Consider the following 24,842-nt stretch of genomic DNA (forward strand, 5'->3'; position numbering starts at 1 on the left):
AGACATTGGCTCACTGAAATGGTTAGGCCGCTTTAAACATACTTTCCAAACAGCTCGATATCTAAAAACAGAAATGCCTAAACACCTTAGGAGGGTATTTACCAGAGCTCGTTTTGAACAGCTGGATACAATGGACAAGCACGGAAGGTTTAATCAAGTCCCATACAACGAACGATTTTGTATTTGTGGAACACCAGAGGTGGAGGATATCACACATGTATTGTTCAACTGTGAGCTGTATAAGAAAGAGAGAGACCATTGCCTTGGACCATACATTATTCAAAAAACACACTGGGACCCATATATTAAAACCTCATTTTTGTTGGCTGGCCAGAACCCTAAAATAACACACAAAACAGCCCTTTTTCTATTCAAAGCAACACAGCTGAGAATTGCACATTTAGAATCAATTGGGGTAAACTGTGGAGGTGACGCAGACATTTGATCTGAACGAGATCCTGTTGACAGCTTGTTTATTTTAACTCCTTTTATACCGAGGATTGTATGTTGTATGTATGACTATCTATGACTATGTGTTAATTGTGTTATGTGTTAAATGTTTTGATACGGCCAATAGGCCAATCAATAAAACGTATCTAATTAAAAAAAATTAATAAATTAATATCTTGTATGAAAGCTTTCACTTGGGTAGTGGGCAGTATGGTGTTTGTGGAGGACATGGGCAGGGCTCTTGTACATGTTTATAGCATTCACTGTAACCAGCAATGTCATTGGAGGGAGAGCCATTGGTGGAAGTGGGAGTTTGTCTGTGGGAGTGGACACCCCAGCCACACACACACACATACATATTTTCACTTTTATTATGTGTATAGATATTAGTTTGTGTGCTATTAGCACTACTGGCCTTGGGTATAGAATAAAGCAAGTCAACATATGTATATATAGTTCTTATTTTCTTGACCCTTCATTAGGGGATAATCAGGTGCCTACCATGCTCCCAGCAACACTGAGAGAAGAAGTGGAAAACAAGGACGCGTTTATTGCTTTTGCAAGGGTCTTCAGTGGAGTTGTGAAAAGGGGGCAGAAGCTCTTTGTTCTTGGGCCAAAATATGACCCTGCTGAATCATTGCAAAAGGTAAGTTGGGCAAAATAGAGTATGCTGAGCTGTTTTTAAAAATATGGTTTATATTGGGTTGTTGTGGGTTTTTTCAGGCGATATGGCCATGTTCTAGAGGCTTTTTCTCCTGACGTTTCGCCTGCATCTATGGCAAGCATTCTCAGAGGTAGTGAGGTCTGTTGGAACTAGGAAAAAAGAGTTTATATGCCCGTGGCATGACCAGGGTGGGACAAAGGACTCTTGTCTGTTGAAGCTAGGTGTGAATGTTTCAACTGACCACTTTGATTAGCATTTGATTCACACCTAGCTCCAACAGACAATAGTCCTTTGTCCCACCCTGGTCATTCCACAGATATATAAACCCTTTTTTCCTAGTTCCAACAGACCTCACTACCTCTGAGGATGCTTGCCATAGATGCAGGCAAAACGTCAGGAGAAAATGCCTCTAGAAAATGGCCATATAGCCCAAAAAAACCTACAACAATCCAGTGATTCCGGCCATGAAAGCCTTCGACAATACATGGTTAATATTTTATGTTCTTCAAATATTTTTTCTTTTAGCATCTTTTAATACTTCTCTTATGTATTTATGAATATATAGTTCTGTTTATTGACTAGTCCACCGACCATATGGACAATAAAAAACAAAAATACACAACAAACAAATACTAATGGCTATACAGCTTCTGCCAACTTAGCAGTTCGAAAACATGCAAATGTGAGTAGATAAATAGGTACTGCCCTGGGGGGAAGGTAACAGTGCTCCATGTAGTCATGCTGGCCACATGACCTTGGAGGTGTCTATGGACGACGCTGGCTCTACGGCTTATAAATGGACATTAGCACCACCTCCCAGAGTCGGGCATGACTAGACTTAATGTCAGGGGAAACCTTTACTATCCTACAACTCCTGTAATAATTAACTAAACACAATAAAACTTGATTAAATAAGTTCGTTAAAATGGGCTTAAATTCAAGATGAAAGCAGGGGGAGTAGAATGATAAATGTAAAACATCAGTTGGAGAATTTAGAATTTAGATTATATTTATTAATATAATCCTGTCTTTAGGACTTTTTTCTGCATCTTGGCATGAAGCAGAAGAAAATTACCCTGATCACATAGTACCTTTTAAAAGAGAGAGAGAGAAAAATAAAGATTATTAAGAGCTTATTTATCGTGTCAGGAGCAACCAGACATTTGTATTACATTTTTAACAAAACAAACAAAGAGACAAAATGCAAAGTTTGCAAGCTTGGTACTTGATTAAATGTCCTTTGACCAGTATCTGGCCCCTTGGAATGCCTCTGGTGTTGCCACAAAGAGGTCCTCCCTTGTGTATGTGGCTGGGCTCAGGTTGCATTGCAGCAGGTAGTCTGTGGTTTGCTCCTCTCCACACTCGCATGTCATGGATTCCACTTTGTGGCCCCATTTCTTGAGGTTGGCTCTGCATCTCGTGGTGCCAGAGTGCAATCTGTTCAGCGCCTTCCAAGTCGCCCAGTCCTCTGTGTGCCCAAGGGGGAGTCTCTCATTTGGTATCAGCCATTGGTTGAGATTCTGGGTTTGAGCCTGCCACTTTTGGACTCTCACTTGCTGGGGTGTTCCAGCGAGTGTCTCTGTAGATCTTAGAAAACTATTTCTTGATTTAAGTCGTTGACATGCTGGCTGATACCTAAACAAGGGATGAGCTGGAGATGTCTCTGCCTTGGTCCTTTCAATATTGGCTGCTACTTCCCGGCGGATGTCAGGTAGAATCATAGAATCAAAGAGTTGGAAGAGACCTCATGGGCCATCCAGTCCAACCCCATTCTGCCAAGAAGCAGGAATATTGCATTCAAAGCACCCCCGACAGATGGCCATCCAGCCTCTGTTTAAAAGCTTCCAAAGAAGGAGCCTCCACCACACTCCAGGGCAGAGAGTTCCACTGCTGAACGGCTCTCACAGTCAGGAAGTTCTTCCTCATGTTCAGATGGAATCTCTTGGTGCAATACCGGCTAAACAGTGTAATTTCTCCAGTGGTGTAGGGCGCACACACCCCGTGATAATGTGGCATGTCTCATTAAGAGACACATCTACTGTTTTAGCGTGGTGAGAGGAATTCCACACTGGGCATGCTCTGAGAACAATAAACATATGCTGACTTATTTTTCCCCTCTTCTCCCCTGGCCGTAGCTTCCTCTTGGATGTTCTGCTTCGGATGATCTTCCCTCAGTGCCACACCTGTCTTGCTGCACCGTGGAGGAACTCTATTTACTGATGGGAAAAGAACTAGAGGATCTGCAGGATGTACCTTCAGGGAATGTTCTAGGTAACAGTCCTACATTTTTTTTTAAAGTTTCATTGTTGAAACAAGTGTAGTTCCTTGTCCTTGTTTCTTTCACAAATCCTGAGCAGTGGAGGTTTCTGTGACATTTATCAGCTAATCTATATCTATCTGGAGTTACCTCCATTTTTTTCCAATTACCTTTGGCTTCCATCTCACATTGTCTAGGTAAATGGACAACATCACCTTAAATATCCTTAAGGATCTGAAATTTCAGGCAGTAAATCTTTCTGTGATGTTTTATTTTTTTACAAAGTAATATGGGTTGATTCTACCTTACTTGAAAAAACTTGGTATATGAAATACTCGAGTATAAGACAAGTTTTTCAGCCCCCCTTTTTAGGCTGAAAAAGCCCCCCTCGACTTATACTAGAGTCAAACTTTCGTATTATTTTACTCTGTTGTTGTTATTGTTATTATTACATTTATTATTTTATCTATTTATTATTATTATTATTACATATATATTATTATTTTATTACATTTATTATTATGCTCTATTATTATTACATTTATTATTATGCTCTATTATTAGTACATTTATTATTTTACTCTATTTATTATTGTTACTGTTATATTTATTTAACTTTATAATTGTTATTAGTACATTTATTATTTTACTCTATTTATTATTGTTACTATTATATTTATTTTACTTTATTATTGTTATTAGTACATTTCCATTATTTTACTCTATTTTTATTGGAAGGATACGTAAGCACATTTACATTGAAGAAGGTTAGAATAATGGTTTAATCAGTGTTGGACAGTCTTATCTTAAATTACAGTTTTATGTAAATACTAACCGTCCCCTGCCATGCGTTGCTGTGGCCAGTCTGGTGATCTGGAAAATAAAGTAATGAGAAAGTGTTGGTTTCTAATATATGTGATTTCTTTGTGCTTGTGAGCAAACAGCATTTCTTGCTGTTTCTTTGTTAGTGTTGATGTGGAGAGTGTCTGGTTTGCCTACTCTGGAACATGCAACATATCATTGTCCTCCTTTAGGGGTCCCTTTCAAATCTATGATACTTTATCTCCATGTGCATGATCATAATGATCTATCTCTATCTATGGCTGGGTGATTTTGTCAGGAGAGCTTTGATTACGTTTTCTTGCCCTGGTGAAGGGAGTTGGAGTAGATGGCCTTAAGTATTTTCTGTTGCTCATGGGGGTTCTGTGTGGGAAGTTTGCCTTAATTCTGTCATTGGTGGGGTTCAGAATGTTCTTTGATTGTAGGTGAACTATGAATCCCAACAACTACAACTCCTAAATGTCAATGTCTATTTCCCCCAAACTCCATCTGAGTTCACATTTGGGTATATGGAGTATTCCTGCCAAGATTGGTCCAGATCCATCCTTGTTTGAGTCCACAGTGCTCTCTAGATGTAGGTGAACTACAACTCCAAAATACAAGCTCAATGCCCACCAAACACTTCCAGAATTTCCTGTTGGTCGTGCGAGTCCTTTGTGCCAAGATTGGTTCAATTCCATTGTTGGTGGAGTTCAGAATGCTCTTTTATTGTAGGTGAACTATAAATCCCAGCAGCTACAAATCCCAAATGACAAAAATCAGGGGGTTTTTTTGAGTGATGGTCACTCCTTGAGATAGTAGGTGTCTTGTGTCCAAATTTGGCAACATTTTGTCCAGTGGTTTCTGAGTTCGATTAATCCCACAAACGAACATTACATTTTTATTTATATAGATCCAAAAACATTGAGCCTACTGATGCCTCCAATAATGCAATTTTTTGGTATCAATTTTTATTTTATCTGGTAGCTGCTCACCCTCAGCTTATACCCGAGTCAATACATTTTCCCAGCTTTTTAGGGTGAAATTGGGTGCCTCGGTTTACATTGGGTGGGCTTATACTCGAGTATATACTGATAATCACGTTTTCATGTGTTCTGAGAGTTGATGCAAACTAGCATATTCACTTAGTTATTCGTTACAATGGATTTACTGTACGTCTAACAACTATATGCATAAGTGAGAGTGTTACATTTGCTGCTGTTGAATACCCTTATTCAGTTTACTATCAGATCTGTCCATCTGTTCTTTGTCTTGTTTGGCCTGGCTTTTCAATTTATAATAGAGTTGTACAGGTTGAGTATCTCTTAGCAGACATGCTTTGGATTTTGGATACATTTATTGGATTTTGAAATGTTTTTATTTGCCTAGACATACATAATGAGATATCTTGAAGATAGCACACAAAACTCACACATGTTTTATTGTTTATCTACAGTATTTATATTCCGCCCTTCTCACCCTAAAGGGGACTCAGGGCGGATCACAATGCACACATACACTGCATTGAGTTGCTGTGCATTTTTGGGCTGTACGTCCTTGTTCCGGAAGCATTCTCTCCTGATGTTTTCACTTACATCTATGGCAGGCATCCTCAGAGGTTGAGACCCCTCAACCTCTTATGACGCCTACCATAGATGTGGGCAAAATATCAGGAGAGAATGCTTCTGAAATATGGCCATACAGCCCAAAAAATGCACAGCAACCCAGTGATTCCAGTCATTTATTTATTTGTCGTGTCAGGGCAACCAGTCAATTATATTACATTTCCAACAGAACAAAGCAAACAAACAGACAAAATACAGAAATTGTGAGTATTGTAGTTAATTAAATGTCCTTTGACCAGTATCTGGCCACTTGGAGTGCCATGGTGCATGTGGCAGGGCTCAGGTTGCATTGCAGCAGGTGGTCAGTGGTTTGCTCCTCTCCACACTCGCATGTTGTGGACTTCACTTTGTAGCCCCATCTCTGAAGATTGGCTCTGCATCTTGTGGTGCTGGAGCGCAGTCTGTTCTGCGCCTTCCAAGTCGCCCAGTCTTCTGTGTGCTCAGGGGGCAATCTCTCATTTGGTATCAGCCATTAGTTGAGGTTCTGGGTTTGAGCCTGCCACTTTTGGACTCTCGCTTGCTGAGGTGTTCCAGTGAGTGTCTCTGTAGATTTTAGAAAACTATTTCTTGATTTAAGTCATTGGCATACAGGCTGATACCCAAACAGGGGATGAGCTGGAGATGTCTCTGCCTTGGTCCTTTCACTATTGGCTGCTACTTCCTGATAGATGTCAGGTGGTGCATACCAGCTAAGCAGTGTAATTTCTCCCGTGGTATAGGGCGCAGACACCCCGTGATAATGCGGCATGTCCAGTCATGAAAGCCTTCAACCACACATGTTTTCATGTACCCTTTATACACATCATTTTTGCAACATTTAAAAATAATTGTGCCAATTTTGTTTGTGTACATTGAGCCATCAGAAAATGAAAGTATTATCTCAGCAAACTATGTGGACAATTTTGGACCTTGGAATATTTCAGATTTTGAGGTACTGGAAAAGGGGATGCTCTTCTTTTAATTTGTTTACATTGCCGAAAATTAAGATATTGGGTTTCACTTGCAGTTAAATACATTGATCTTCATTTGCAGTTAAACATACTGGCCTTCGTTTTCTTACCACAACAGCAGGCTGACTTTCATAGCTGATTACATTGCTTGTTGCTCTTACAACACTGCATTAAACCACATGCCGGAACAGATGTGTCCATTGAATCTGCAGTGCAGTTTTTGACTACTCACTCTCCTTTCCCCCCTCAAAATACATTTGTATCTTGCCGTTTTCCAGTACAAGTCAAGGAGGCGTATCTAATTGAAAAAATCCTTGGTTGTCTTAACAGTTTAAGTATCATTATTAGGTTGTTTTTACTGAATTTAAGAAAGAGGTCTGTGCATTTTGGAAAGTGCGTATAACTCCCCCAAGTAAACAGAAGGGCAGCTCTGAGGGGTCTAGACAAGATCCTGAAATGTAAAGATATGTAATTGATTACCCATGCCATTGTATTTCCAATTTCTCTACATGGTTGTGAAAATCTAATATAATTTGAAACGTGGAGCAAGAAAGAGTTCTGTGGACATTGTGAATTGTCAGAAAGACAGATAAATGGGTCTTGGAATAAATCATAGAATCAAAGAGTTGGAAGAGACCTCATGGGCCATCCAGTCCAACCCCATTCTGCCAAGAAGCAGGAATGTTGCATTCAAATCACCTCTGACAGATGGCCATCCAGCCTCTGTTTAAAAGCTTCCAAAGGAGGAGCCTCCACCACACTCCGGGGCAGAGAGTTCCACTGCTGAACAGCTCTCACAGTCAGGAAATTCTTCCTCATGTTCAGATGGAATCTCCTCTCTTGTAGTTTGAAGCCATTGCTCCATTGCGTCCTAGTCTCCAGGGATGCAGAAAACAAGCTTGCTCCCTCATCCCTGTGGCTTCCTCTCACATATTTATACATGGCTATCGTGTCTCCTCTCATCCTTCTCTTCTTCAGACTAAACATGCCCAGCTCCTTAAGCCGCTCCTCATAGGGCTTGTTCTCCAGGCCCTTGATCATTTTAGTCGCCCTCCTCTGGACACATTCCAGCTTGTCAATCTCTCTCTTGAATTGTGGTGCCCAGAACTGGACACAATATTCCAGGTGTGGTCTAACCAAAGCGGAATAGAGGGGTAGCATTACTTCCCTAGCTCTAGAATCTAGAATTCTCCTTAGAAGTCATTTAAATTAAGGCTTTTATACATATGTTAGGCATCTCATGAGAAGACATGTCTCATGAGAAAAGACAATAATTCTTGGTAAGGTGGAAGACAATAGGAAGAAAGGAAGGCCACGATAGAATTGGATAGAATCAATAAAGAAAACCCTAGCTCTGCATTTGCAAGAATTGGGCTGGACATTTGATGTCATCAATAGGATCTCCATAAGTAAAAATTGCCTTTATGGCAATTAAAGAGGCTAGGATGTTAGGAAATATACAGATTTGGTAAATGTGCCGTTTCTTCTAAGGCTTAGAAGAAGTTTATGTTTAATGTGTTGTTGAAGGCTATCGTGGCCAAGATCACTTGCTTGCTGTGAGTTTTCTAGGCTGTATGGCCATGTTCCAGAAGCATTCTCTCCTGACATTTTGCCCACATCTATGACGGATATCCTCAGAGGTTGTGAGATCTGTTGGAAACTCGGCAAGTGGGGTGTGGAATGTCCAGGGTGGGGAAAGTACTATTGTCTACTTGAAGCAAATGTGAATGTTGCAATTGGCCATTATCATTGAATGCCCTTGCAGCTTCAAAGCCTGGCTGCGTTCTGCCTGGGGGAATCTTTTGTTGGAAGATGTTAGCTGGCCCTGATTTATTCTCATTGAATGCCCTAGCAGCTTCAAAGCCTGGCTATTTTCTCCCTGGGGGAATCTTTTGTTGGGAGGTGTTAGCTGGCCCTGATTTATTCCTGTCTGGAATTTCTCTGTTTTCTGAGTGTTGTTCTTTATTTACTGTACTGATTCCAGAGCTTTTTAAAATCCTGGTGGCCAGATTTGTTCATTTTCATGGTTTCCTCCTTCCTGTTGAAACTGCATGTTTGTGGATTTCAGTGGCTTCTCTGGTTGTCAGAGTGGTCCAGCATTTCTGTGTTCTCAGATAATATGCTGTATCCAGGTTGGTTCATCAGGTGCTTCTGCTGTGGTGGACTTCTCTGGTTGAATTAGTCTGCAGTGCCTTTCATGTTCCTTGATTCATGTTTGTGCATTGCTGCGTTTGGTGGCCCCTGTGTAGTCTTGTTTATGTTTTGTCAAAGGCTTTCATGGCCAGAATTACTAGCTTGTTGTGAGTTTTTCAGGTTGTATGGCCATGTTCCAGAAGCGTTCTCTCCTGACGTTTCACCTGCATCTATGGCAGACATCCTCACAAGCTCTGTTTTGCTGTTGTAATTTTCAAGGAACATGAAAGGCACTGCAGACTACTTCAACCAGAGAAGTCAGCCATAGCAGAGCACCTGATGAACCAGCCTGGACACAGCAGATTATTTGAGAACACAGAGATGCTGGACCACTCTCACAACCACCATGTCAGACTACGCAGAGAAGCCATTGAAATCCACAAGCATGTGGACAATTTCAACAGAAAGGAAGAGACCATGAACAAAATCTGGCTACCAATATTAAAAAAACTCTAAAATTACAACAGCAAAACAGCAGAGAGGAAACAACCAGGCACATCTTAACACCTCTCAACAAAAGATTTTCTCATGCTCAGCCAGGCCTAATGAAGGTGGTCAGTTGAAACATTCACACCTAGCTCCAGCAGACAAGAGCCCTTTGTCCCACCCTGGTCATTCCACAGATATATAAACCCATTGTCCTAATTCCAACAGACCTCACTACCTCTGAGGATGCTTGCCATAGATGCAGGTGAAACGTCAGGAGAAATGCCGCTAGAACATGGCCCTATAGCCTGAAAAAACCCACAAGAACCTAGATATCACTTCTGTTCCTCAATGAGATGTAAACATTAATCTTCTCTGCTCTTACTTCTCTCTTTCTCCTCCTTGGAATTTATGATTTTAGAAAATGAATTGGATATCTTGTGAGTTGGATATCTTATGCCTCATTCACTGCAGAGCTATTTCCTCTTCTCTCTTCTCCAGAAGAAATTGCATGTCCCCTTGTCACTGGTTGAACATTGTTATAGTTTTGGGATGTCTGACAGATGCATGAAGGTAGAAGTCTGGCATTTTAAACTACACAGTGACTAAATTCGCCAGGGGAAGTTTTCTGTTAAATTGTGTCAAAGTGATGACAGTCACTCTATTTTGGTGTGTGTTGCGCTGATGTATTATTGGCAGAGAGAGCGGGGAGGTGTTCTGTTGAGAAGGCAAAAGTAACGATAGGCAAAAAATCCTCAGCTTACCCACCTTATTAATTTTGGGAGGCAGGTTCTGGATGAGTGAGATGGACCTGGACATTTCATTTTAAATTTGGGAAGCTGTTCTTATGTTGGAGGGTGAAGCTTCCTTTGCCTTTATGCAAAAGTCCTAATAAAAGTTGCATAGGCAGCTTGCATATGCTGTTAAGTTTTTTCTCTCTCTCTAAATGACACAGTTGCCAGGGACATATTTGGTGCCATGCCTAATTTGGCTTCTCAGCCTAAAGTGACAGGTTTTTTGGCCTGTACCATTTTATATGCTGCAGAAGATTCATTGTATTTTTAATTCTCCCAGGTATTAAAAAGTTTCACTGAGCCCTTTCATTAATTGCTAGTTTGCAACTTAAATTGGATGTGTGTGTGTGTTCTGTTTTAAAGACACATTTATAGAAAACATCCCTTTCAGTCATAGTAATTATTTTATTTTATTTATATTTCAGTCATAGTAATTATTATTTTTTATTTTTTATTTATTCAAGATATTTGTAATAATAATAATAATAATAATAATAATAATAATAAACTTTTATTTATACCCCACTACCATCTCCCGAAGGACTCGGTGCGGTTTACAAGAGGCCAAGCCCAAATACATCAGAAACAAAAAACACAAACAAACAATACAACAATAAATAACTCATAACTCAATAAATAACGGCTGACAGAGACGAGAGATAGGGCCTTCTTGGTGGTGGCCCCTTGGCTGTGGAACGCTCTTCCCACAGATATTAGACTGGCTCCATCATTATTGGTATTCCGCAAAAAAAGTGAAGACCTGGTTGTTCAAGCAGGCGTTCGAACAGTTAGCGCAATGAGTGTAATGAACATAGGAATGGAACAATGGATGACGGATTTGGATCATGTTTTCAGTGATGAGTCGCCAGTGAATGGCTATTGTAGTTAATTATATAGGATTGTTTAAGTGTTATGATGTTATTGTTTTTACCGTGTAGTGTATTTTTGCTCTTCTGTTGTTAACCGCTGTGAGTCGCCTAAGGGCTGAGAACAGCGGTATACAAATAAAGTAAATAAATAAATAAATAGCAAAGCAAAACAATAACAGAAATATCACGAAGCATTTAAAAACCTGTGGCAGGGCCAAATGTAATGATTTTAAAATGCTGGGCATGTCCAGGTGAAATAGGATGGATATCTTAGGGATAAGTGGGTGTGCAGACAATTCTAACTCTCTCGTAAAGTGCATTTGGGACATATTGCTTGGGAATCCCATATTGCTTGTACCCCGTTTTTTCTTCGCAAGCAGGCCCAAGGCGGCTTACAACATGTAAACGCACAATCCAAATGTTAAAATATAGATTCAGAAGTAAAAAAACATGGTAATACACTCCACGATTCATCCGGGTGTTTATGCAAAGAAGCGAATAGAGTTCTCACAGGGACACCATCACTATTCAAGGAATAGATAAACACTTGTTATATCAGTGGTTCCCAACCCGTGTACGTGGGCTGAGAGACCTAAAATAAGGCCCATAGCTCTAGATTATTAAATATGGTTTCCTGTGGGCGAGCAGATGGTGACTACTGGATCGCATATGTTCTGTATCAGATACTGGAAATAATAATAATAATAATAATAATAATAATTTATTTAAAGATCAAACTGCAAAGACTCTAGCACAAGCTAGTAAAGGTGGCCCCAGTGGTGATCGGCATACTGGGTGCAGTGCCTAAAGACCTTGGCCTGCACTTAAACACAATCAGTGCTGGCAAAATCACCAGCTGCAGAAGGCCACCTTACTGGGATCTGCACACATTATTCACCGATACATCACACAGTCCTAGACATTTGGGAAGCGTCCGGCGTGTGATCTAATTCAACAGCCAGCAGTATCTGCTGTGGACTCATCTTGTTGTGTTAATAATAATAATAATAATAATAATAATAATAATTTTTATTTATACCCCGCCACCATCTCCCCAATGAGGACTCAGGGCGACTAACATGAGGCCAAACCCTTCTAAAATACAACACAACACAGTAAAATGCAAAATACATGATAAAATACAAAAAATAAAATAGAAATAGGAATAAATTACAATAACAAAATACAATAGCAAAACAGATTCACACAATATAAAATCAAATAGGATGGGCAGGCCAAGTGGACAAGATAAAATGATAAAACCCTGGGTGAGGTAGTAAAATATGCCCCCAAAAAATGAAACAGTGGGGACTGGCTTTCAGTTTAGAATGGGGGGACAGTGCGTCCTAGGGGAGCATTATAGATGGGGCAACACAATTGATGTGGTCTAGCCAATGGATTTTTTTGAATCAGCACCCCAAATAACCAAACCAAATCTAGAGTTGACCAAAAGACCAAAAACTGATTCATAATCCTTTTGATGCTAATGTTGGATACTGCTCCGTGGTCAAAGTGGTCCCTGGTAAAAAAAAAAAGGCTGGAAACCACTGTGTTATATGATGGGGGGGGGGTTATATTAATCTCACTTTGGGCAAAGTCTGGAAGCAAATACTAGAATCACTTCTGGCCACTTTGGCTAAATATCTGAACATCGCAACATAACATGCACATAATCATTGGTGTCAACCTTTTCTTCTAGCTGATGTTAGAGATCATTTGGAAGAAGAATATGTTTATGATTATCAGATGGCCAAAAAGCCCTAAAAGAAATGTAGAAAAGGAGAAAGAAATGTTGAATGATGCCAGATCTAAGTCTCCTCTAAACCACTGTGCAAAACAAGTTAAACCAGGGCAGTGTGAAGTAATGGTCCTAGAGTCAAATCCTTGCCTTCAGATATCTTTCTGGATTAGGATTGCTGTTTTAGACAGCTGGATAACAGATACTGATTAAGGTATAAATATTATAAGGAGGAGCCCCCGGTGGCACAGTGGGTTAAACTGCTGAGCTGCTGAACTTGCCGACTTAAAGGTTGGTGGTTCAAATCCGAGGAGCAGGTTGAGCTCCTGCAGTTAGCCCCAGCTTCTTCCAACTTAGCAGTTCAAAAACTTGCAAATGCAAGTAGATCAATAGGTGCCGCTTTGGTGGGAAGATAACGGCGCTATTGTCCTCCCAACCCTGCTCTATGCCTGTGAGACGTGGACTGTCTACAGACATCACATGCAGCTCCTGGAACGTTTCCATCAGCGCTGCCTCCGGAAAATCCTGCAAATCTCCTGGGAAGACAAGTGGACAAACGTCAGTGTGCTGGAAGAAGCAAAGACCACCAGCATTGAAGCGATGGTCCTCCAACATCAACTCCACTGGGCCGGCCACGTTGTCCGGATGCCTGACCACCGTCTCCCAAAGCAGTTGCTCTACTCCGAACTTAAGAAAGGAAAACGGAACGTTGGTGGACAGGGAAAGAGATTTAAAGATGGGCTCAAAGCCAACCTTAAAAACTCTGGCATAGGCACTGAGAACTGGGAAGCCCTAGCCCTTGAGCGCTCCAGCTGGAGGACAGCTGTGACCAGCAGTGCTGCAGTATTTGAGGAGGCACGAGTGGAGGGTGAAAGAGAGAAACGTGCCAGGAGGAAGGCGCGTCAAGCCAACCCCAACCGGGACCACCTTCCACCTGGAAACCAATGCCCTCACTGTGGGAGAAGATGCAGAGCAAGAATAGGGCTCCACAGCCACATACGGACCCACAGGGAAATCCATAATGGAAGACCATCTTACTCGTCCAACGAGGGATCGCCTAAGTAAGTAAAGTAACGGCGCTCCATGCAGTCATGACCTTGAAGGTGTCTACGGACAACACCGACTCTTCGGCTTAGAAATGGAGATGAGCACCACCCCCTCAGAGCCGGACATGTCTGGACTTAATGTCAAGGGGAAACTTTTACCTTTTATTATAAGTAGAAGAGATCCCATAGAAGAAACATGCACATAATCATTTAGTTCAGAACCTTTGGATTTTTTTTAAAAAAAAAAACATACAAACTCTGCATCAGCCACTGTTTTAAGTATAGCTAAATTTATTGCAGGCTGGTGCATATTATAACATTTTCTCAATAATTTCATCATGATTAGGAGATGGGAGACATCCTCCAGGTTTGCACTCTCACTCTTGCTTCCCTCTTTTTTTTCCAGTGTTTCTGAAATACATTTTTATTGAAATATTATAGTATTACAAGGAAAGTGGATGAATATTTTCAAGAAGATAGAAAAGTAGGAAGGTTGTAAAGAAAGATATAAGAACAAATATAAGATACAAGAACAAATATACATACAAACAAATTTCTCTTGAACAAATTTCCTTTCCTTCTTGTAGCTCAGTATTGCTTAACCTGGGGATCGGGATCCCTGGGGGAGGGCCACAAGGGGGTGTCAAAGGGGTCGCCAGAGACCATCAGAAAACACAGTAATTTCTGTTGATTATGGGGGTTCTGTGTGGGAAGTTTGGCCTAATTCTATCATTGGTGGAGTTAAGAATGCTCTTTGATTGTAGGTGAACTACAGCTCCCAAATGTCAAGGTCTATTTCCCCCAAACTCCACCAGTGTTAACATGCCAAGTTTGGTCCAGATCCATCCTTGTTTGAGTCCACAGTGCTCTCTGGATGTAGGAGAGCTACAGCTCCAAAACTCAAGGTTAATGCCCACCAAGCCCTTCCACTATTTTCTGTTGGTTGTGGGAGTTCTATGTGCCAAGTTTGATTCAATTCCATTGTTGGTGGAGTTCAGAATGCTCTTTGATTGTAGGTGAACTATAAATCCCAAAAACTCCAACTCCCAAATGACAAAATCAATCCAACCCAACCTGACCAGTATTCAGATTTGGATGTATTGGGTATTTTGTTCCAAATTCGATCCAGTGAATGAAAATACATCCTGCATATCAGATATTTACATGATGATTCATAACAGTAGCAAAATTACAGTTATGAAGTAGCAACGAAAATAATGTTATGGTTGGGGGGTCACCACAACATGAGGAACTGTATTAAGGGGTTGCAGCATTAGGAAGGTTGGGAAGCACTGTTCTAGCTGGTCTTTAGTGTTACTTCTACATTGAGATTGATAGCAACTAGTGTTTGCAACAGTTTCAAGCTTACTTTTAGTAACCAACCAAGGGATATTAATCTTGGTGCAGATGAAACATTATAACTGTATTTCACAGTGAAGCAGGAAGGAAAGAGATAGTCTTTGCAGCATAGAATCATAGAATCAAAGAGTTGGAAGAGACCTCATGGGCCATCCAGTCCAACCCCATTCTGCCAAGAAGCAGGAATATTGCATTCAAATCACCCCTGACAGATGGCCATCCAGCCTCTGTTTAAAAGCTTCCAAAGTAGGAGCCTCCACCACAGCAGGGGGCAAACAAGCCCACAGGAGCAATCCCAATGCCTTCATGTTGAATAAATAATCTGGAAGGGCGATGTGGTCCTACCTATGGGCCTCTGTTTGGAAATATGCACACACATGTTTCCTTCTAGCCTTGTCAGCATTAAAATAAGCAAGTCGGAATCTGATCTCGAAATCCGCAGACTGTATGGCACTTGGTTTTCCTTGTTAACCTAAGTCACAAAGGCTGACTTGCCCTCGGAGATGATGTGGTTTTGGCCACATCGCACCATTTAAAGGAAGCCTTTGGCAGCCAGTGATGTTTTGAAAAGTTGTCATCCTCCTTTGGCTTGTGGGCCTTGCCACAGGCATTTCAGTGGCATGATGTGGCTGGATATTGCATCCTCTGACTTTGATCAGAGGGTAGGAAAGCAATTCAAACAGTCATATCAAAAGTAACAAACAACAGCATTACATAAAACAGTAAACATGAAGGGAAATGTACTTAGAAACATTGTCGTCACTTGTGCACTCTGCCACATACTGTTCTTTGTTGTTTCGTTCCAAAGATTTTTGTGACATTGCATTTTCTTATTCCCCTCGTAAGATTATGTGTACAAATAGCTCTTTAATAATTTTATGAAAAGTGAAAGGATAGAAGAATTAGGCTTTGCAAACCTTTTGAAAATGGAGGAGCATAGGCCAGACTTTCTGCAAAAAGAAGCTGTCGTTTGGCTCCCCATGTTTTCTGCATTGTCTTGGAGGAGATGCTGCTTTCCTGCTGTTTCCTTGTGGCTGATACATGACACCGCTCTCGCAGAGCTCTTTGTTTAGTCAGCAGAAATATAAACCAGACATGTCTCGCTTCTGAGGAGCCTTTGATGGCAGCAAGGCACTGAAACAAATTAGTTTGCGTGGATGCTGTGTGTTTGCTGCAAATGATAAGCAGGGAGGGCCGCTCACATTGCCAGTTTATAGGCTTGCAATGCAGGAATTCCTCTACTCGAGAGTTTGATCACATTGCTCCAAAGATTGTACAGTAGTAGGTCGTTGTGTGTTTTCTGGGCTGTATGGCCATGTTCCAGAAACATTCTCTCCCGATGTTTCACCTGCATTTATGGCAGGCATCTTCGGAGGTTGTGAGGTCTGTTGGAAACTAGCAAAATGGGGTTTATATATCTGTGAAATGTCCAGGGTGGGAGAAAGAACTCTTGTCTGTTTGAAGTAGGTTTGAATGTAGCAATTAGCCACCTTGATTAGCATTTAATGGCAGTTTTCAAGGTGTGGCTTCTTACTGCCTGGGGGAATCCTTTGTTGGGAGGCAGGCCCGTAGCCAGGATTTTGATTCGGGTGGGGGGGGGTGAGATTGATTCGGGGGGAGGGGGCTGAGTTTGATTCGGGTGAGGGGGCTGAGTTTGATTCGGGTGGGGTGGGGGCTGAGGATCTACCCAGCAAACCTTTTGATCTGCCCCTTCCCCCCCCCCCCCCGACCTTCAGAAAGCTAGTGAAATCCTAACTCTGGGACATAGCATTCTCAGAATGATGGGTGAGTTCAGCAATAATCTTATAACTACTGACCACGCTGGCGGATTGAGATGAATATGATTTTACCTTGACGATTTGGCTTTATGTATTTATTCTATTTGTATTTTAACTTATTATAATACTATGTTTTTTAGCTGTATTTGCGTATTGATTTTTTTTTTTTTTGGTTAGCCAGCCTGAGTCCCTCTTCGGAGGTCGAGAAGACTGTGGTATAAAAGTTTTAAATAAATAAATAAATTATCCCAGTACCTCCATTCATATGGGATATATTGAGCGTGGTGATCAGATCATGATATAAATAAACACCAGAAGCGACTTGCAGTTTCTCACGACAAAAAAAAAACATAACAGTTTAAATAATGTACCAGTAAGGCCTTCTCGTGGACCACTCTGAGAATTTGGGGGGGGGGGGGGGGCTGAAGCCCCTCAAGCCCCCCCCCCCCCCCCCCCACATACCTTTTGGGAAGTGATTAGCTGTCCCTGATTGTTTCTAGTCTGGAATTCCCCTGTTTTTGAATGTTGCTCTTTATTTCCTGTCCTGATTTTTGAGGGGGTTTTTTTTCAAATATTGGTAGCCAGATTTTGTTCATTTTCATGGTTTCTTCCTTTCTGTTGAAATTGTCCACATGCTTGTGGATTTCAATGGCTTCTCTGTGTAGTCTGACATGGTGGTTGTGAGAGTGGTCCAGCATTTCTGTGTTCTCAAATAATACATTGTACTGTAGTTATTTGAGTGATGGACAAGGATTCAGAAGATCTGGGTTTGAATCCCCGCTCAGCCACAGAAACCAACTGGTTGGCCTTAGGCAAGTCACTCTCAACCTTAGAGTGTTTTCTTCACATTTGCTCTCCTGACACCTGGGAGAAGTGAGCAAATGTGATGGAGAGGATTTACAGCCTCCTTCTTCTGTCACATGGTGAGAAATCAATGGTGGCAGTACTGGTTCTGCAGGTATTACTGTGTTGTCTGTGTGGAGCTCATGCAAGTAACACTGTTACCATCCATTGATCTAACTTAGTGCTTCTTAAACTGTGGATCTTGATCACAAATGGGGGCCCCTCAGCTCAGTGTCATGAAAAGTTTGGCATCAGTTTCCGAATGCTATACTCCAAAAAAAAAGAAAAGAAAGAAAAGCAGCCTGTTTTGCAAGCCTTGCAAATGCTAATTAATTATCAATAAATGTTTGATTTTTATACTTTTTTATATACATAGATACCTGGGGTTCCTGGGGGTGCAGTGGGTTAAACTGCTGAGTTGCTCAACTTGCTGACCGAAAGGTTGTTATTTCGAATCTGGGGAGCGGGGTGAGCTCCCGCTGTTAGCCCCAGCTCCTGCCAACCTATTAGTTTGAAAACATGCAAATGTGAGTAGATCAATAGGTATCGCTTCGGCAGGAAGGTAACAACGCTCCTGCCGAAGCTCCTGTCGAGGACCTTAGGATTGTTTGGAGAGGCCCTGCTCTCGGTCCCGCCATCATCACAAGCACGGCTGGCAGGGACGAGGAGCAGGGCCTTCTCAATGGTAGCCTCTCGGCTATGGAACGCCCTTCCTATGGAGATTAGATCAGCTTCTTTGCTTTTAGCATTTTGGAAAAAACTCAAGACATGGCTATTCGAGCAGGCATTTGTGAATACTGAGTAACAGACATAAGAACTACAAGATAAATTGGACATTGTTTTAATTAGTAGTTATTGAATTATGTTTTATTACAGCTGTTATGATTTTATTGATGTTAAAGTTTTTATATTGTAATTGTGTTTTTGGTGGCACTGAATTTTGCCTTGTAAACCGCCTCGAGTCGCTGGAAGGCTGAGAGTGGTGGTATACAAATACTGTAAATAATAAAAAAAAATGTAGTCGTGCCAGCCACATGACCTTGGAGGAGTCTATGGACAACGCCAGCTCTTTGGCTTAGAAACGGAGATGAGCACCAAAAATCCATTAGGCAGAAAGGGGTCACAAGTGTAAAAAGTGTAAGAAGCCCGGATCTAACCGTTAAGCAAATAGGCTTCAGCCATTCTTGTTGGAAGATGCATGTCAATAAACTTTGTTTTGTAAATTACTCTTACTGTTAAAATTAGAAAGCATAACACATGCTCCTTTATTAATAAAATCTTGGGAGGATAATGACAAGCACATTTCAGCCATTCCTCATTGTTCTGTTTCGTGCCATCTGTTCACACATCCACAGTGGCAAAGGCTTCCTAATTTAAAAATTAGGGAGTGGGGTGTGTGTGTGGGTTTTCAGTATCTGTTCTGCTTGATGGCCTGGAAATGTTTCTTCGTTTCTAATTTAGACTTTAGCTAATTCTTGCACTATTTTAAAATAGCTTAATTTTGTTGGGAAGTATTCAATGCCATTTGGTTAGTACCGATATTATTTAAGACTTGATAGAGGTATCAGTGCAAGACAATCTATATATATAGAAATGCTCTGTGCATAATGAGTACCTTAAAAACAAAAGAACCAATGAACGAAATCACATCAAACTTGGCAACAAAACGTCTCACAACACAAGGAGTGACCATCCCTCAAAAAATTATGATTTTGTCATTTGGGAGTTGTAGTTGCTGGGATTTATAATTAACCTAATATTATTATTGTTGCCTGCCATAGCATTGCACCTAATTCCTGGCCCCCCTAGAATTTTTGGGCTTGCACAAATCTTGGTCTGGCCTTTTAAATTTTTTAATTGCCTTGAACAGGCAGTTATTCATCAAGTTTGAGAGATAGAACGGTATATAAATAAAGTTTTATTACTATTATTATGATCCTGCCTTCTAACCCTTTTCCATGTTTTCTAGGTAGACCTGGTAAACAAACTAGTCAAATGTGGGCTAGACAAAACTATGGTTAGGTGGATCTGTAATTGGTTAAGTGAACAAACCCAGAGGAAGGGTTGTTGTAGGTTTTTTCGGGTTGTATGGCCTTGTTCTAGAAGCATTCTCTCCTGACATTTCGCCTGCATTTGTAGTGCTTCTCACCAATGCTTCGTCTTCATCCTGGAAAGAAGTGATGAGTAGAAAAAAGCGAATGGGATTTTGGCCTGCATCAATAGGAGCATAGTGTCTAGATCTAGGGAAGTAATGCTGCCCCTCTATTCCGCTTTGGTTAGACCACACCTGGAATATTGTGTCCAATTCTGGGCACCACAATTCAAGAGAGATATTGACAAGCTGGAATGTGTCCAGAGGAGGGTGACTAAAATGATCAAGGGTCTGGAGAACAAGCCCTATGAGGAGCGGCTTAAGGAGCTGGGCATGTTTAGCCTGAAGAAGAGAAGGCTGAGAGGAGATACGATAGTCATGTATAAATATGTGAGAGGAAGCCACAGGGAGGAGAGAGCAAGCTTGTTTTCAGCTTCCCTGGAAACTAGGATGTGGAGCAATGGCTTCAAACTACAAGAGAGGAGATTCCATCTGAACATGAGGAAGAACTTCCTGACTGTGAGAGCCGTTCAGCAGTGGAACTCTCTGCCCCGGAGTGTGGTGGAGGCTCCTTCTTTGGAAGCTTTTAAACAGAGGCTGGATGGCCATCTGTCAGGGGTGATTTGAATGCAATATTCCTGCTTCTTGGCAGAATGGGGTTGGACTGGATGGCCCAGGAGGTCTCTTCCAACTCTAGGATTCTATGAAAGGAGATTCCGCCTGAGCATGAGGAAGAACTTCCTGACTGTGAGAGTTGTTCAGCAGTGGAACTCTCTGCCATGGAGTGTAGCGGAGGCTCCTTCTTTGGAGGCTTTTAAACAAAGACTGGATGGTCATCTGTCGGGGGTGCTTTGAATGAAATTTTCCTGCTTCTTGGCAGGGGGTTGGACTGGATGGCCCACGAGGTCTCTTCCAGCTCTAGGATTCTATGATTCTAATTGAAGAGCACTATGGTATACCGCACTTTCAAAAACCTATATGTGCGTTGGCTTGCTTTATTTGAAAAAGGTTTTGTGAAGTCAGGAATTTTGAACAAGCTCAAACTTCAAGTCCCCTGTTAATAATGCAATAAAACACTTTGGACTTCTTATTTTGGCCTTAAAGCACTGGTGGCAACCACAAGTAGAAGCAAATGTGATGCAAGCTCAGAGACATTTCCTCAAAACCACGATTTAACGCTGGCCTCGGCATAGTTTTCTCCTTTCCTCCCTCCCTCCTCTCAAGATAGAGGGAGAAGCAGGAAGGGAAATGTTTTGTTTTTTTTTCCTATGGAGATTTGGCAGCAACTCACCTCTTTCAGCTGCAAATCAGAGCTGAAGAAAAGTCTGGAAGCTGGTGGCTTAAAACATGTGCTTATTTGAGGATAACAGGTTTTATGTCTGGTTATTTCCTGATATATATATATATATATATATATATATATATATATGAATATATATATGAATATATATATGAATATATATATGTGTATATATATATGTGTGTGTGTGTGTGTATATATATATATATATATATATATATATATATATATATCAGGAAATAACCAGACATATATATATACACACACACACACACACATACATACATACACACATGCGCGCGCGCACACACACACACACACACACATATATATGAATTCAAATCTTTATTTATAGCAACCAGTAAAGAATCCCACCTTACAATCATCCATCTACATCTGTGCAGTGGGAACCCGTTGAGGTGTAATGGGTTAAACCCTTGTGCTGGCAGGTCAGCGGTTCGAATCCGGGTAGAAGGGTGAGCTCCCATGTGTCAGCTCCAGCTTCTCATTCAGGGACATGGGAGAAGCCTCCCACAGGATGGTAAAACACCCAGGTGTCCTCTGGGCAACATCCATTCTCTCACACCAGAAATGACTTGTAGTTTCTCAAGTCACTCCTGACACACACACAAAAAAAATCTGTGCAGTGTTTACATTCTGTTAGGACAGTGGTTCTCAACCTGGGGTCCCCAGATGTTTTTGGCCTTCAACTCCCAGAAATCCTAACAGCTGGTAAACTGGCTATAGGATATAATTTAACATTTAACACCATTATAAAAGATACTTATAAGTCCCTATTCTGACTGTAGGTTTTGAAAAGATAACTTAGATTTTAAAACTATATCATGTTATTAAATTAAGACTGTATGATTGAATAAGGATGGATCTGTGCAGAAGTGTTAAGGCAATGAAGTAACAAAATCAGCATCTGATTAAAATGGTTGGGTTATCTTTCTTGTCTATGATGTATAAGAATTTATTTTGGACAAGGAGGCAAAGGAGTTATACATATGTTTTGTTTTATGTCACATAAATGGCCTGGTCGTGCAGTGGGTTAAACTGCTGAGCTGCTGTACTTACTTTCCAAAAGGTTGCAGGTTCGAATCTGGGAGCAGTGTGAGTTCCCACTGTTAGCCCCAGTTTCTGCCAACCTAGCAGTTCAAAAACATGCAAATGTGAGTAGATCAATAGGTACTGCTCTAGCGAGAAGGTAAGGATGCTCCGTGCAGTCATGCTGACTACATGAACTTGGAGTTGTCTATGGGGTTACACTCCCCCTGAAGTCACAGATCCCCAGTTTGGGAGTCCTCTTGGATTCATCGCTTACGCTTGATGCTCAGGCGGTGTCCGGGAGGGCTTTTGCACAATTGAGACTCGTGCGCCAACTGCGACCTTACCTTGTAAAGGCTGATCTGGCCGGGGTGGTCCATGCCTTGGTCACCTCTAGATTGGACTACTGTAATGCGCTCTATGTGGGGCTGCCCTTGAAAACGGCCCGGAAATTCCAGCTAGTCCAGCGGGCAGCGGGCAGGATGTTAACTGGTGCTCCTTACAGAGAGAGGTCAACCCTCCTGCTCAAGGAGCTCCATTGGCTGCCGTTCATTTTCCGGTCCCAATTCAAGGTGCAGGTGCTCACCTACAAAGCCCTGAACCATTTGGGACCTTCCTACCTGCGTGACCGCATCTCCGTTTACGAACCCGCACGCTCCCTTTGATCATCTGGAGAGGCCCTGCTCATGATCCCACCTGCGTCGCAGGTGCGTTTGGTGGGGACGAGGGACAGGGCTTTCTCTGTGGTGGCCCCCCAATTCTGGAAATCTCCCCAAGGACATCAGACAAGCCCCAGCGTTGGCTGTCTTTAGGAAGAGCCTGAATACCTGGCTGTTCCAGTGTGCCTTTCCAGAATAGGAAACTCCTGGTTTTAGTCCCAAATGCACTTTGCTGGAGACTCAGGAGTATTTGCACATTGCACCTACCTCCATATGCCTCTACATATTACCTGTCAAGTTCAGCATTTTTAAATTTTGTTCATTACATTGGCCCGGCCTTTAGGTTTTAATTGCGTCACGGTGTTATTGTCCTATTGTTCTATTGTTTTGCTTGATGTTTATTATTTACTTATGAATTTATTGTGTATTGTATGTTATTGATTGTCGGTAGCCTTGGCCCTTGTAAGCCGCATCGAGTCCTCCGGGAGATTTTGCGGGGTATAAATAAAGTTAATAATAATAATAATAATAATAATAATAATACGGACAATGCCGGCTCTTCAGCTTAGTAATGGATATGAGCACCAACCCCCAGAGTTGGACACGACCAGACTTAATGTCAGGGGAAAACCTTTACCTTTACCTAAACGGTTGTAACTTGATGTGTACCTGCCAACCGGTTACACTGGTGGCACTTACAATAATGTTATTCAATGCAATGTGTGTTTGAAGCCCCCTGCCTTGTGAATTCCCACAGTAATGGGAATATTGTAGTTTTCATGTAAAAGCATGCTTCAAGCCTAATTTACGTACATAGCTTTAAAAATAGTGACTGTCTTTGAGATGTATGTTTGAATCACTGCCTTGAATCCCTTTTAGGAATAGGAGGATTGCAGGAGTTTGTGTTGAAGTCAGCCACACTGTCATCCTCTCCCGCTTGCCCACCATTCAATCCACTCAACTTTGAAGCCACACCAATTGTCCGAGTTGCCATCGAGCCAAAACACCCAAGTAAGAGTTTTACCTATGATTTTTGAACATACTATTGGAATATTTTCTGCTTCTTCTAGAATAATCATAAGGGCGGTAGTGGTGCCAGTAGATCATCTGGGAATAATACACATATAATATAAGTTCCAGGAGACAAGCCAGAGAAGGGCAACCAAAACCTTCTATAGAAGTTCTTAAGCAGAGGCTGGATGGCCATCTGTCAGGGGTGTTTTGATTGTCTCTTCCTGCCTGACAGAATGGGGTTGGACTGGATGGCCCTCTGGGGTCTCTTCTAACTCTAGGATTCTATAACCAGTGATCCTGGGCACTGCTTTGTTAATAGAAAATATGTACTCATGGCATTCAACAACAATATTTTGGTCTGTGTATAAGTTATATTGAGTTATTTGAATTCATGTTTTGCTTTGATTGCTGTGTATCTGCCTATTGGCATTAAATGATTGCCATTTTTGTTATTTCTGTAATCTGCCCTGAGTCCCTAACCAGGAGAGAGAGCAGGTTATAAATATATTATTGTTGTTGTTGTGGTTGTTGTTGTTGTTATTAGTATTATTTTCAGCACAGGGGGACTGTCACCAAGACTATCCAGGCTCCTTTGTGGAGAGAAAAAGTGGTTTATTATTATTATTATTATTATTATTGTTATTATTAATACACATTTGACAATAAAACACAACCTAATTTAACTTAACAAACAAAATAACAACTAAAAGCATCAGAAAACACCGAAATCCTGTTAAACACACTAAAAAAATATTTAAAACCCATTTCATTGTAGCTCCATCAGTAGAAGTTCAGCAAACCAATTGCCAGGATTACAAAATGAATGTGGCCAACTATAAAAAGGGCTGGGCAAGGGATAGTGCAAGCGGGCTGGGAAAGTGGATGAAGTGCAGGACAGAGTGCTATCTGGCAACCT

General features: G+C 41.4%; 1 protein-coding gene across 1 annotated transcript in view; it reads left to right on the top strand.

The window, feature by feature from the left end:
- EFL1 (elongation factor like GTPase 1) overlaps positions 1-24,842 on the top strand; it is a 66,652-nt gene that overhangs the window by 25,828 nt on the left and 15,982 nt on the right. Inside the window, exons 14-16 of the mRNA XM_060755210.2 lie at positions 933-1,096; positions 3,250-3,385; positions 23,792-23,923. Of these exons, the coding sequence (XP_060611193.2) occupies positions 933-1,096; positions 3,250-3,385; positions 23,792-23,923 (432 nt within the window). The remainder of the gene's footprint in view (positions 1-932; positions 1,097-3,249; positions 3,386-23,791; positions 23,924-24,842) is intronic.

Source organism: Anolis sagrei, chromosome 9 (genome assembly GCF_037176765.1).
Source record: "Anolis sagrei isolate rAnoSag1 chromosome 9, rAnoSag1.mat, whole genome shotgun sequence".
In the NCBI taxonomy this organism is placed as follows: domain Eukaryota; kingdom Metazoa; phylum Chordata; class Lepidosauria; order Squamata; family Dactyloidae; genus Anolis; species Anolis sagrei.